Source organism: Catharus ustulatus, chromosome 2 (genome assembly GCF_009819885.2).
Source record: "Catharus ustulatus isolate bCatUst1 chromosome 2, bCatUst1.pri.v2, whole genome shotgun sequence".
Taxonomy (NCBI): domain Eukaryota; kingdom Metazoa; phylum Chordata; class Aves; order Passeriformes; family Turdidae; genus Catharus; species Catharus ustulatus.
The window spans coordinates 92,944,477-92,957,599 of NC_046222.1; the positions used below are offsets into that span (position 1 = coordinate 92,944,477).

Below are 13,123 nucleotides of genomic sequence, written 5' to 3' on the forward strand. Positions count from 1 at the left end.
CTGAATGTCCAGTCTCAGCTGATAAAGGTCTTTATGGAGGTTTTGCCCATAAATTGAGCGATACAAGTTTTTGCACATCCAGTAATCAATCCCTCAATGCATTATTTACACTCATCTTCCTCAGCAGGCCAACAATCCAACAACTTGTAACAGATTTCTTCCCACTCCGAATCCCAGAAATCAAGCTGCTATGACTAGTAGTGAGGTATAGCTGCTACAGAACCAAAAGCCTGAGACAACAGCTAATAATGTTAGACCTTTGTGACCTCAGGAAGACTTCAAAACTTTCCCCACCAATAATGCCTCAAAAGTTCCCGTCACAAATTGATTAGGAAAAGTTAATATTTCTCTTCCTTTGAGTGGAAATGAAAAAGTTTTACAGTAGGAGAATTTATCATTAGAACTTACGAAATACAAGCCAATTTCTGCCTTGATATTTTTTCCACAGCTACTTTTAAAGCAATAGTAGCAACATTACAGATTTTTAAAAACTTGTTCTAGGCGAGAGATTTATTTGTATCATTTCCTCTGTTACTAAAAAATCTTTAGGGAAATTATTCCAGTCCATTTCACTGCAGCCCACTAGCACCTACAGGCCAGCTGAACAAGAATGCTGCATATGAAAGCCTCCATCAGGACACACCAACCTCAGCTTGACATAAAAATGTATTTTCAATGTTCAGCTCTGAAAATACATTATTACTTGAAATATATCACCTTCTACTGACCTAATTAATCAAATGTTAAAATACCAATTTAGCTGCTTCTTCCACTTTCAGTGTTCAAGAACCTAAAGCTTAGTGCAATTCAAGAAGCTGCTATGTTTACAGAATTTTGTTCCTACAGACTGTCAACCAAGTCATTGTGGATTGGGCCACTTACAGAAATAACTGGTTAATGATCTTCTGAAGATATCTGCAATAAAACCATTCCAGAGACAGAAAATTCAGCAGGCAGATTTGGAAAAAGAAAAATGAGAAAGGATCTTAAGGTTTCTGGTTATTATTTTGTCAGCTACAATTTATAACTGGAATTAAGCTGTTGTGCTCTTCAGCTTTAGACAAGACACTTATTTACAATAAATACACAAATACTAAATGACCACATATCAAGGCAGCATAAAATTCACAATTTTAATAAAGCTTCTACAGTTCTGTATTTGTAAATTTTCTAACCACAAGATTAAACAACAAATATTGCTTACCACCTACATTCTGTGGTTGCATTTTTAGATGATGACTTAATTTAATGCTCTTCTTAGGAGTAGAAGGTGTCAATTGACTTTGTTCCAGGCTTGCACTGAAAATACACTGTTTCAAATGTTTTCTTTGAAAAAAAGCATCTCATCCAACCTGCTACTCTCCAGAAACTTTAGAAGCGAAGAGAGACTGGCCAACCAATTTCTTATGCCACCCAGTGAATAACGAAGCTCTTTGTAATCCAAACACACCCATTCTGGAAGCAGAAAATATTTCAAAATTGAGGTTTTTATAAAAGATGCTTTGTCCTTGCTTCTTAGAGGTACATCTTAAATACTAAATGTGAGATGCTTTTTAAACATCAACTCTTTTCTCTCACTTTACAACATATGTACACATGGACCTTTGTTAAACAGATTCATACGCTTACCTCTCTGTACTAAAGTGAAAGAACAACTAACAGCCTAATGAATTTTCAGAGTAAATGACCATGGCCTGTTTTTTATCATCATAAACATGTGAACAGTCCTTCAATATGTCTTTACAGCTCTAAACACAACTGTCTTTGCAGGGTTGGACCACAGGGAGAACATTTTAATTGCTGAAACAGGATATTGTAACACAGACAGGTCCTAACTGACAGAGCCACAGCCTTGACAGCATCTTAGCACCATCTAACTCTCCATCATGGAAAACGAACGAGAGGAATAAGAGTAGCAGTGAGGTCCTGGTAAACTCTATTCTTTGTTTTTCAATACAAATTATCAGCACTGCTTATATTTGTGATTCTAAAACTAGTGTGAGCCTTTTGGTGCCATGCCAACCATTTGTCCTCAACAACCCAATTTCACAGATCCCATCTTGCAAAATCTACCAAAGAATAGAAATATGCACTTTTTTAGTGAAAGTCAGTAATGTAGCACAAGACATGAGACAAAAACATTAATATATTTAAATAAAAGGATTTTGTGCATTAGGGAAAAAGCTGTACTCAAACACATAGGACTTATGGCATTAATGAAATGAATTATTTTTCCCAAAGGAGCATTAATATAGCTCAAGTAGGACAGTGCTCAAAGTCCCAAGACAATTATATAACTACTTATCTTTAGACAGAGTGTTATGTTACACAATATTGGAACTGAACAAGTCTCTTGAGCAAATCAGTATTTTGATATCTATTACAGTATTTTCATACGTAGTACGTCATAAGTAGTTTAGTTTTTAGGAAGTTTTGACACTGACATTCTATTGGATCAAATAATACATGTGTTCTGCTAATTATTAAATCCATAAATATCCAACGCATTTAATTTTAACACTTGATCTCCACTGGATCAATCCGATTTCTAAAAGTAACTATGTGTCTGTCTATGATGCAGCAAACTTTCTTCTCCCTTCCAAAAGAAGTTGCTGCAGCACCATTATCTGAGGCTTAGTGATTATGGCTGAGAAAGGAATAAAAATCATTTAACAATCGACCTGCAAACCCATGCAGTAGTGCATATGATGGAAGAGTTCTTGACTACCAAACTCACATACTATTCTCACTCCTCTCTCTAACTGATATTTAAATACCTGCCGTGTGACATTATTTATTTATAGGTTAGACTTTTTTTATGTTTTCCCCATGGAAAAGGCTTGTAAGTAATACATTGGAATTAGAGTGTTAAGTTAAAAATACTCTTACAGACATAAATTATCATTTTAGTGTATGTAAAGAGATAATACGGTAATTAGGTTGTGGAAAACAAAGGACGCTTACAGCACTTGAACAAATGAACTAGCTTCCACATGATCAACAGAACACAAAAATGTGAAATCACAGTTGATTTAGGTGAAAAAAATAAAGTCCTACACATACAAGGAATATAAACATTCTCTGACTCATTACACAACAGTTGCTTAAGACAGACAGAATTAAATAGTCAACATGTGCTCATTCACTGAAGTCATCAGTTTTAGAAATAATAAGTGTTGCATGCATCTGTTCAGACTGAATGTACATCAGGCACTTGGCTACACACTTTAGACAAGAAAAGAAGTTACTATGGCTCTCTCCCCTCTCCCTATTTCCTTATTACTTCTAATCAGCTTGTCTGAAGTTGAGTTTCCACATGTAAGAATTACAGCAGCATTTATTTCTAAAAGGCTTGTAGGGGCAGGGACACTGAAAGAAGGAAAAGGAAATGTTTCTCTGGAAAAGCGGTTCTTAAACAGAACCAGTTAACATTGACCACAGTCATGGTTTAAGCACTATTTAATGCCTCTTACTCCCATAAATCCCACTTCCTTAGCAGTGTGGGACTGAAAAACACCAGTGGTCCCATCTATTACAGGTTTATTGGTTAGCAAATCTACTGCAGAGGAAGCAGCTTGCACACACATTTTATAACCTTGGTCAACTCCTCATCTCTGAAAATAGCTCTGTTCTGAGAAACCCTCTGAGATACTCTTCTACTAAGGAAACTGCTCCTCAACACATCAGATGAACTCCCAATTCCACACCTTGTATTATTTTTAATAGGAAAAGATTATCAGAATTTATAGTAAAGTCACAAAAGACCACTTCAAAACAGAACAATAACATCTGCAGCTTGTTCCAGATTTCACATTTTTATTGCAAGTACATGACAGGTACCCATTTTGGCCAGAAATGCTTGCCTTCTTTTTAACATTTAGCAAATCCAGGTCAATCTGTCGGAAAACTCGTAAGTAGATACCTTCCACGAAAACACTGCATGAAAGGATGCAGCAGGTACCATATTCTTACTTTAGTCTCTGTCTCGTGTAGAGTGCTGATGAGCCCCAGATTCCCATGGCTAGGTCTCTTGACAAGGACTTCAGTATCCCTTCCTTCCTCTGAATCTTGCCCTGTTATCCAACTGAAAATTGAAGACAATATATTAAGAGTAGGTATTTTCCAAAAGAAGTATTGCAGATGTTTGTGCTACCTTGGCACTTTGCAACATCAAAATAAAGGTCAGAATAAAGCAGAAGAAAACCAGTGACGTAGCCAACACGCCACAGGGGATTCCAATGAAAGAGGCATTACATGATCTTAAACCTCACACAAAACTAAAATTATATGATAAGCTTCTTGTGCATTCTGAAATAAACAACACAAATGACAGAACAGCACAGTAGGATGGCAAGGAGCTTATGAAAAACAAGGTAGTGTAAATCTGATTAGATCAGTTTTGCAGAGTAACTGATAAACTGAAGGAGGAAAATTTAGATTTGGTTGTAGTGCAAGTCACTAAAAATGTCTGTGAGGAGAGGGATAACTTAAATACACAAAGTTTCTGGAAAAATTGAAATAAATCAGTAAAAACAGAAACAACATCCAGCTTGTAAAATCTGCACATTTATTCTTGACAATTACAGAAAAAGCATTTAATGAAAGGCTAAAGATGATGGTAAAGCTAAAATAAAAGCCATAGTGCAGTACTTACAGAAGCTAATCTACAAGTTCTTTCCCAATGCAACAAAAAAATATACTTTGATATTGTGAGAAATTCTTCTGAACTTAGACAGCCAGTCTTGAAGATGGCAGAGACAGATTGCAACTCAGCTATATTCTGATATTAGACTGAGGAGGCTTCTTTCACCACGATTAACTAACCTTCTTCCAGAATTCAGAACTGCAGCAAATTTTGTAAACAGCTAGACTCATGATGACACAGCTTGTTCAATAACCAAGCAACTTTCACTTTAAACCTTGGCACTACTTCAACATCTAAATTGTACTAAAGTTACTCCTCTGATAAGACTTTCTCTTTCCTTGAAAAGAAAACAGCATCTAGGCAAAACCCCTGATGATTTTAAGCATACTGTAATTTTGATCCATATTTAGTGTCTAACTTGGTTTTTGACACTCTTTAAGTTTCACTATTATAACAAATAACAAGTTTGAGCATGATTACTGAAATTCACAGAATTAACAGGACAAGAAAAACTTCACTCATCAGCTTAATATTTGGCAGAGCTAAATAAAATCATATAAGAGCCAGGCCTCTTCCTGCATGACTGAAGGTATTTAGCTAGAAACTTCATGTCATCAGACTCCCTTAATAATCCACAGACAGAAAAATACAGGCACATCACCTGGAGATACGTATGTTGCTACTGCAGCTTTATATAGGTATTTCAAACTTTCAATATACAACATTTTCCCACACACAGAAATAGTAATTTATCACTTTATGGATTAATATGGTTCATATAGAAAAGGTACAAAAAGCTGCTACAACTAATACAAAATGGAAGAAAAATTTTAAGTATTATTTCAGCTGTATATTCTTCATCAGATAAAAATAAAAATGAGCCCTGAACTTCTCTTGTTTGCCAAGTTTTAATACAATCTTTACCACAGGTTAAATATGTTTAAAATGCTATGGAAACACAAGCAAAAAAATTCTGGAGAAGGAACTCATCAAAATAGGAAAAACTTTATCTAACTACATTTTTTAAGATGACTTGTCATTTCCATATGGGATAATGCATTACATAAAAAAACAAGCTGTTATTTACCATGAATTCTAGTACTCAGACAAAATTAATGACTCAACATGAATTCAATGCAAGATCATGCTTCAGCGAAAGTCTCACTTCTTTTAATGTTCTCTATATAGATTTTTTTCAAAGACCTTACAGGCAAAAGATAACCTGTTGATATTTTATCTTAGACTTATTTGATCTATTACTATTTTTTAACCCAAAAGTTTACTAAAAACAATTGTGAATATATACCTCACTTACCTGTGATATCCTAAGTCTAATCAAATTTAAACATGTGCTTTTCCAATGTTTTCTACTCTACAGCTTCTTCTTCATGAGAATTGAGTACAACACTCAGTTTATTCAGGACTCAAAGGCAAGAGGCATTCTGCTTAATGACACTCATTTTACTGAAATAACGCATTTTTCTTAAAAAGAGGAGGAAAAGGACAGGAAACTTCCAGGCAGTAGCAGAAGACACACCACACTTACCATTGATCTTTTGCATGCAAAGAATGTCACTTGCAAACTCCTACAGTGTCCTTCCTTCAGGCATTGTTTAGGGCTTTTGTTTTCCTAGTAGATGAAAAAAGAAAGGATTAAAAATTTGATCTCTGTAGCTCGTCAAAGAGACGTCAAAACACTTCACAGAATGACAGAACAGAACCACCGAGCTGGAAAGCACCCACAAGGCTCACCCAGTCCAACTCTTAAGAGAAGGCCAACACAGGGATCGGACCCACGGCCCCGGCGTTGTTAGCACCACGCTCTGGCCAACTGAGTAACGTGGGCTGGAAGGAGCCTTTGAGGATCATTTACTTCCAGCTTCACAGAACTTCATCAGCTATTTCGCTTCGGTACGGTGACCTCCGCTCTCCTCTAGAGCTGTAATTCCCTAAACTGCTGCAAACAATAGGCCGTAAAAGGGGCGACCTGCGGGTCCCTGGACCCGAAGGGCAGTGCGCTCACCTGCAGGACGCAGGGGCTCTCCAGCAGGCACTGCCGCAGGTCCTCCCTCACGCCGCTGCAGGCGCGCCCGTCCTCCTCCTTATCCTCGTAGTACTTGGGCATGGCGGCGAGCCCGGCGCTACGCCCCGCTGCCGCCCGCGCCGCGGCCACCGCCGACCGCCGCCGCCATGCCGGGCGCTGCTGCCGCTTCCGGCGGGGACAGGAAGGGACGGGCGGCTCCGCGGAGGATCCCGAGCGCCTGCGCCACGGTCGGTGCCGGAAGGCTGCGGGAGGCGGCCGCGGTGGCGGTGCCGGGCGGGGCGGGGGTCGCGCTGCGGGCCGGGGCACAGGTGAGACCCTCAGCGCGGGGCGGGGCTCGGGGGTGCGGCGCTGCCCGGCCCGGAGCTGAGCGCGGGCCCCGCTGAGGGGGGGCGGCTGTTTGTCAGCAGCGGCGGCCGGGCCGCTCCCAAGTCATGGGATCGTACACTGTTAAGGGCTGGAAGGAACCGTAAAGATCATCTGGTTCCAACCCCCCGCTGTGGGCAGGGATGCCTCCCCCTAGACCAGGTTGTTCTAAGCCCCATCCGACCTGGCTTTGAGCGCTGCCAGGGTTTGGGGCTCCGCAACCTCCCTGGGCAGCCTGTGCCAGTGCCTCATCCCCACCCCCCCCCCCCAGCAAGAGTAAAGAATTTCTTCCTTGTATCTAACCTAAACTTCCCCTGTTTCAGCTTGTACCCGTTATTCCTTGTCCTATCACTGCAGTTCCCTATGAAGTGTCCCAGCTTCCTTGTTTTCGCCCTTCAGATAGTGGGAGGTGCTAGGAGGTCTCCAGACAACCTTCTCTTCTTCAGGCTGAACTGTCCCAACTTTCTCAGCCTGTCTTCATCAGGGAAGTTCTGCAGCCCTCTTACCAACTCCATGGCCTCCTCTCGACTTGCTCCAACAAATGTCATTGTTTATGCTTGTGCTCTGTTTTTGTCACTTCAGCATTTCAGCCGTGGCCTGCATCACAGTATTTTATTTGTACCCCACATTTGTGTGCAACATCAAACACATCTTTTGAAATCCTTTCTTTAGCAAGATGCTGCCAACCACGTTGGTTAATTCCGGGAGCCAGGGCAATGGTGTGCTGAGTCCCAGAGATGCTGCGAGGCACACGGCCGGAGCAAAGCGCTACAAGTACCTCCGGAGGCTCTTCCACTTCCGACAGATGGACTTCGAGTTTGCGCTTTGGCAGATGCTTTACCTGTTCACTTCACCACAGAGAGTTTACAGGAACTTTCACTACAGAAAACAGACAAAGGACCAATGGGCGAGAGATGATCCTGCTTTCCTAGTGCTGCTCAGTATCTGGCTCTGCGGTGAGTGCGGGAGAACAGACAGCATAAGGAAGATGGAGGGAAAGTTTAGGGATGAACGTTTATTTTCCTTCTAATAGCACCCACACAAAAAGGACCAATCTGGACGGATGATCTTTTAATCAAAGTAGAAAAGAAGAAAAAGGCCTAGCCTTTTTGAAATAGGGTGGGAAGTAGAAACTGGAGTAGGCAAAAGTAGTACTCTGTGGTCTTTAATTTAGCTCTCCATTGCAACTCATTTTCTGTTGCATTTTAAACTGCATAGTTCACATTAAAGACAGTAAGAAAACCCCATGGCACACAGCAGTGTTTTTGTTAAAAAATACTGAATATTTGGTTTACCTGAATATTATGGATAAAACACTGTTTTTCCCATAAAGACCCTGGTGAGATTCTATATATTGCAGAATTAAGCTATAAAAAAAGTGGCTGATACAAATGACTGAACTGAAAAGTCTGTACCGTTGTCAGTTGCCGTGTATTAAATAGTGTATTGCTGTTCATAATAGAAAAACTCAACTGAAATAGAATGACACATGTGGTTTGGGTTAACAAGGAGCTTTTATAAAACAAAGAATGTTCTATTGTATCGTCTGAATTTTTTCCAAAATAGTTTGAGTTGAGCGTTATAATTAGACCCAAGTACAGATGAGTGTTTATATGATGAATAAATTGCATTATATCTAGTCTTTGGTGGAAAAAAAATTGAGCTGTTGGACTGAAAATCTCAGAGGAAAGATAAAAAGGAAACTGGAGATTTCATAACAGGATACTTATAAAAATCCCATCAGTTTAAGATCTCATGGTTTTGTTTCCACAGCTGACTTTAATGATCTTTCTTTGTTTTCAGTGTCTACTGTAGGATTTGGATTTGTGTTGGACATGGGTTTTTTTGAAACAATAAAACTGCTACTTTGGGTTGTATTCATAGACTGCGTAGGCGTTGGGCTCCTGATTGCAACTCTGATGTGGTAAGTAGTGATTTCTGAAGCCAAGTTCAGTACTGCTGTTCAGACACAGAGAGTCCTCTGCTGTCTGTGAGACACTTGGTTCTTTGGGGTAAACTTACACTCTAGTATTGACTATAGGTTTTATGCTGTTGTAGTAATTGTTTCAAAATGATACCTTAAAACAGAATACATCTCTTTCTTTACTGTTTCCTATGAAGTTAAATGTTCAGAAGGTCTGTATTATGATGAACATTCCAGGTTTGTTTCTTTCTTGAGCTGGTTAATGTTCAGCAGTAATGTCAGATAAATTTAAAAAAGAAAAAGCTGTTCCATTAATATAATGAATGAAAAAGTCAAGTAGCATTGGCCTGAGGATGATTCTGTTTAAGCAGAGCAATATACACTTGGCCTGTGCTTCTTGCTGAAGATTGTAGCTAATGCCACTACAGGCACATGTGTTCTGTCTTGTGCTTGGCACCTTTTTGCTTTGTTGGTAGGTGCTGCCAGGTATGTCCTCTACTGTCCACAGACTTGTAGAAGTAGAGAGGCAAGAGCAGGTCATTTTACAATCCAGGCCTCATCAGCACCATAGATGTGTCCTGCAGCAGTGAGGGAACCATGAAATGATGGGAAGCCAGTGATTCTGTGCTGCAGCAAGAGGAGGGAACCAAAGAAAGAATTTTCATTTTACAAGGAACTTAAGAAAGTAAGGTCATTTAAGAGTTCTTAGGGATGGAACTATAGCATCTTAAAAGTGATTGGCAAAGGGATAAATCCTGACAGTGGCCTCCAGGAACTTCTTGTAATTGCAAAATTGAAACTGAGGTACATAAAAGACATGTAGCCAGTAGATGAAAGGTCCATGTCACCTGTGCTCCTGTCTGGCACAGCAACCCATAAATTGCTTGGGGAAGAGCTTATAGTAATGCTCCCTGCCCCCATCCTCCACCAATTTGTGGTCCAGGATGCAGTCTCCTAAGCCAAGAAGACTTCAGCATCTGCTGGTTTTCCTCTGTCTTTTAGTCAGCTTCCTGCAGGCCTCAATACCTGTCACCTGGCTCAAGTTTGGTCCAAGTCCATTCTTCAAATGCAGGCTCACTTTTTTTTCCCCAGAAGTTTCCCCATTCCTAATGAGTCTAAACTCCTTCTTGCCTCCTCTCTCCTCACCTTGCACCCAGGCTCTGCTTCTTTGCCACCCCACCCTTGGCACAAAGAGTAGGTCAGAGGAAGCTTCCATGAAAACTCTGGTCCCTTTTTTCTGAGCATGTATTAACTTCTTTTTCCTCTTTTAAATGGGATAAATATTTTGATGTCAGCAGAAGTTAAGCTGAAGGAAAGAGCCTTGAGGCTCATTCACCAGGCAGTGCACATTGCATTTGCACATCTTTTCAGCAATAATAGGCACATATTACGAGCACTGTCCTGCCCTCCTCCTGTCCTTGCAGTGCATCAGTTCTGTAGAGATGAAATAAGCCATCTCTGTGTGAAGTGTGCTGATCCTGTACTAGCACTTCACTGAAGTCATTTCCCTGTGTGTACAGAGAGAAGTGGCAGCTTGTGACTGCACTGATAAATTGTAGCACTGATCTCTTCTTTATAAAGAGGTTTTGTTTCTGTATTACCCACAGGGTATTTCAGCTGCCTGTAGCATGCAAGGGATGTGATGATAGTTTCAACAAAACCATTTTAACAATAGTCTGGTCTGCATGATTCTTGAATGTTTTTATTCCCAGATAGCAGAAACTTTGTGGTGGAGAGTTGGGATCACATATGACTTACTACATCAAACCTGTGTATCGTCAGTCATCTTTACAGATTTGTATTAACAACAGTCTCAAATACCTTTTCATGTAGGTTCATTTCAAATAAGTACTTAGTGAAGCAGCAGAACAGAGATTATGATGTGGAGTGGGGATATGCCTTTGATGTACATCTGAATGCTTTCTACCCTCTTCTAGTCATCCTGCATTTTATCCAGCTGTTCTTCATCAACTGTAAGTAAAATACTTTGAGCTCTCTGCTTCAAAATGGTGCACTATCAAAACAGCTGAGAGCAGTTATCTCTTGCAGATGTCATCATATCTGATTCTGTCATTGGGTATTTTGTTGGGAACACATTATGGCTGATTGCAATCGGCTATTACATCTATGTGACATTCCTAGGATACAGCGGTGAGTAACGTCAACTTCTTTTATATTTGTTTGACTAAAAAGAAGCATGTTTTCAGCCTGTTAATTTGATCTTAGCCTGTTATTTGTAAAGCAGAGGTTCAGCTGCATGTTGAAGTACAGTAATTTCACGACCATAAGGCGCACCCTCCGGGAGTCGGAAACTTCTGCAACTTTGTAGATCATATAAGGCGCACCGGACTATAAGGCGCACTATTTTTTTGCAGTGAGGACCCGCGCGGCGCGCAACAAAGTAACGGATTACTGGCAGGTGCTCAATTTGCAAACATTTTTCAAAGATCAGTGTAGCCTTTAAACTCAGCCTCAGGCACCCTCCCCGTGCAGCAGGCCTCGGCACTCCTGCCCGCCTCCGGCAACGGCTGGCACGGCTCACGGCTCCCAGCTCCCACCACACAGCTGCGCTGCGTCCCGGCTTCCCCTCAGCCGGCAGCGGCGCCGCTTCTCAGCGCTTTCCCTCGGTGCTTTTTTGCAGCTTTTTCGGTGCTTTCCCGCGGCGCTTTTTCGCCACTTTCCCGTGGCGCTTTTTCTCCGCTTTTCGGCGCTTTCCTGCGGCACTTTTCTGCCATTTTTCGGCGCTTTCCCGTGGCACTTTTTCACTGCTTTTTCACCGCTTTCCCGCGGCGCTTTTTCGCCTCTTCTTGGCGCTTTCTCGCGGCATTTTTTCGCCGCTTTTCCGCGGCGATTTTCACCGTTTTCCGTGGCACTTTTTTGCCGCTTTCCCGTGGCGCTTTTTCACTGCTTTTTTGCCGCTTCTCGGCGCTTTCCTGCGGCGCTTCTTGGCGCTTCCCGGCGGCTGCACCGCTTGCCCCCGCTTCTCCCAAGCCAGCCGCTGTGCCGGTTCCCGGCTTCCCCCGCCCGGAGGCCGTGGCTCCTGCGGTTCCCAACTCCCCCTGCACAGCCGCAGCTCCCGTGGGTTCCAGCTCAGCTCGCATATCGCACTTCCAGGTTCACAAATTTCCGAACTTTGCACATCAGATAAGGCGCACTGGACTATAAGGCGCACTTCCGGGTTCGGGGGAAAATTTTAGTCAAAAGGGTGCGCCTTATAGTCGTGAAATTACTGTAATTCTTTGTGGTAAATGAAGTTTGATAGAAATGTACCAATCCATGGTTTCAGCTGGGTGGACGTGTTAACCAAAGAATTTATATTCTCCACCTCATCAAATTCCCTTGTATTAGATCTGTAGCACCACAACTTGGTTTTCTTGTTCCTTTGTAAATCCACGTGAAGATGTTTGCATTAGATGAAAGTTCTGTTAATGAGTTTAAAAACATAGTTTTAGGTAATACAGTTCCCTGAGGCATTTTGAGATAACGGTAGGGCTAGTAGGGCAGAGATGTCTGAGGAGGACAGCAGAGCAGAATTATTTTTTATTGCTGCCTCCCCAAGGCTACTTTACATGGAGCACCTTTTTTAAAGAGCACTACTTTATACTTGCTTCAATATTGCTTCTGTTTCAGCTTTGCCCTTTTTGAAGAACACAGCTATTCTTTTGTATCCATTTGCACTTCTCATCATGCTCTATTTGATCTCATTAGCATGTGGATGGAACTTCACCAAGATGCTTTGTTCCTTTTATAAATACAGAGTGAAATAAAACCAGGACTTCATGTATCTAATGTTTATTTTCTTTCTACCTTAGCCATTTTGACAGTAAAGAAAAAATTAAGAATGTTTTGTAAATGGTTGTAAATTTCTCTTTATTGTAGATAATTGTGTAAAAAAGTTTGAAGTGTCCTTTTTTTTATTAAAATATTTACAACAGTAAACATGTTAGCAATTTTGTTCAAATACTTTCGCAGTACATTCCTAAAAACAAGTTACTTGTACATTTCTGTAGCTTAAATTTAACTGCAACAAGTCTATGTAGCATAACTCTTACTGCAGATACTTTGCACGTACTGGCATAAGCTCTACATTATGAGGGGTTTAAGTGACACAAAAAGCAGTTTTCTTAAGGAGTAATATTGGAATACC

General features: G+C 41.0%; 2 protein-coding genes across 3 annotated transcripts; one reads left to right on the top strand and one right to left on the bottom strand.

Moving 5' to 3' along the window:
* Positions 1 to 1,108: 1,108 nt before the first annotated feature.
* On the bottom strand, positions 1,109 to 7,032 carry LOC116993223 (cytochrome c oxidase assembly factor 5). 2 transcript variants are annotated; one of them, XR_004417221.2, is made up of 4 exons: positions 6,669 to 6,835; positions 6,192 to 6,275; positions 3,973 to 4,084; positions 1,109 to 1,455 (listed from the first exon to the last, which is right to left on the bottom strand). XR_004417221.2 is itself a non-coding variant. In XM_033053628.2 (3 exons), the coding sequence occupies exons 1-3, from the start codon at positions 6,768 to 6,770 to the stop codon at positions 4,043 to 4,045; spliced, it is 228 nt and encodes a 75-aa protein (XP_032909519.1). In that variant the 5' UTR covers positions 6,771 to 7,032; the 3' UTR covers positions 3,797 to 4,042. The 2 variants fall into 2 exon arrangements, 1 of the variants encoding a protein (XP_032909519.1); XM_033053628.2 differs by lacking the exon at positions 1,109 to 1,455 and having other exon boundaries at positions 3,797 to 4,084; positions 6,669 to 7,032.
* Positions 6,922 to 12,760, top strand: UNC50 (unc-50 inner nuclear membrane RNA binding protein). The gene is made up of 6 exons (XM_033053627.1): positions 6,922 to 6,997; positions 7,725 to 8,008; positions 8,856 to 8,976; positions 10,810 to 10,949; positions 11,026 to 11,127; positions 12,607 to 12,760. Exons 2-6 carry the CDS (start codon positions 7,729 to 7,731, stop codon positions 12,741 to 12,743), a joined length of 780 nt encoding a protein of 259 aa, XP_032909518.1. The 5' UTR covers positions 6,922 to 6,997; positions 7,725 to 7,728; the 3' UTR covers positions 12,744 to 12,760.
* The last annotated feature ends 363 nt before the right edge of the window (positions 12,761 to 13,123 follow it).

Coding starts and splice junctions, on each gene's coding strand:
- UNC50 (XM_033053627.1), top strand. CDS start 7,729: ATGCTGCCAACCACGTTGGTTAATTCCGGGAGCCAGGGCAATGGTGTG. Junction 8,009..8,855: donor GCTCAGTATCTGGCTCTGCG/GTGAGTGCGGGA, acceptor CTTTGTTTTCAG/TGTCTACTGTAGGATTTGGA. Junction 8,977..10,809: donor CTGATTGCAACTCTGATGTG/GTAAGTAGTGAT, acceptor CTTTTCATGTAG/GTTCATTTCAAATAAGTACT.
- LOC116993223 (XM_033053628.2), bottom strand. CDS start 6,770: ATGCCCAAGTACTACGAGGATAAGGAGGAGGACGGGCGCGCCTGCAGC. Junction 6,276..6,668: donor AGAGCCCCTGCGTCCTGCAG/GTGAGCGCACTG, acceptor TTCATCTACTAG/GAAAACAAAAGCCCTAAACA. Junction 4,085..6,191: donor TTGCATGCAAAAGATCAATG/GTAAGTGTGGTG, acceptor TTCAATTTTCAG/TTGGATAACAGGGCAAGATT.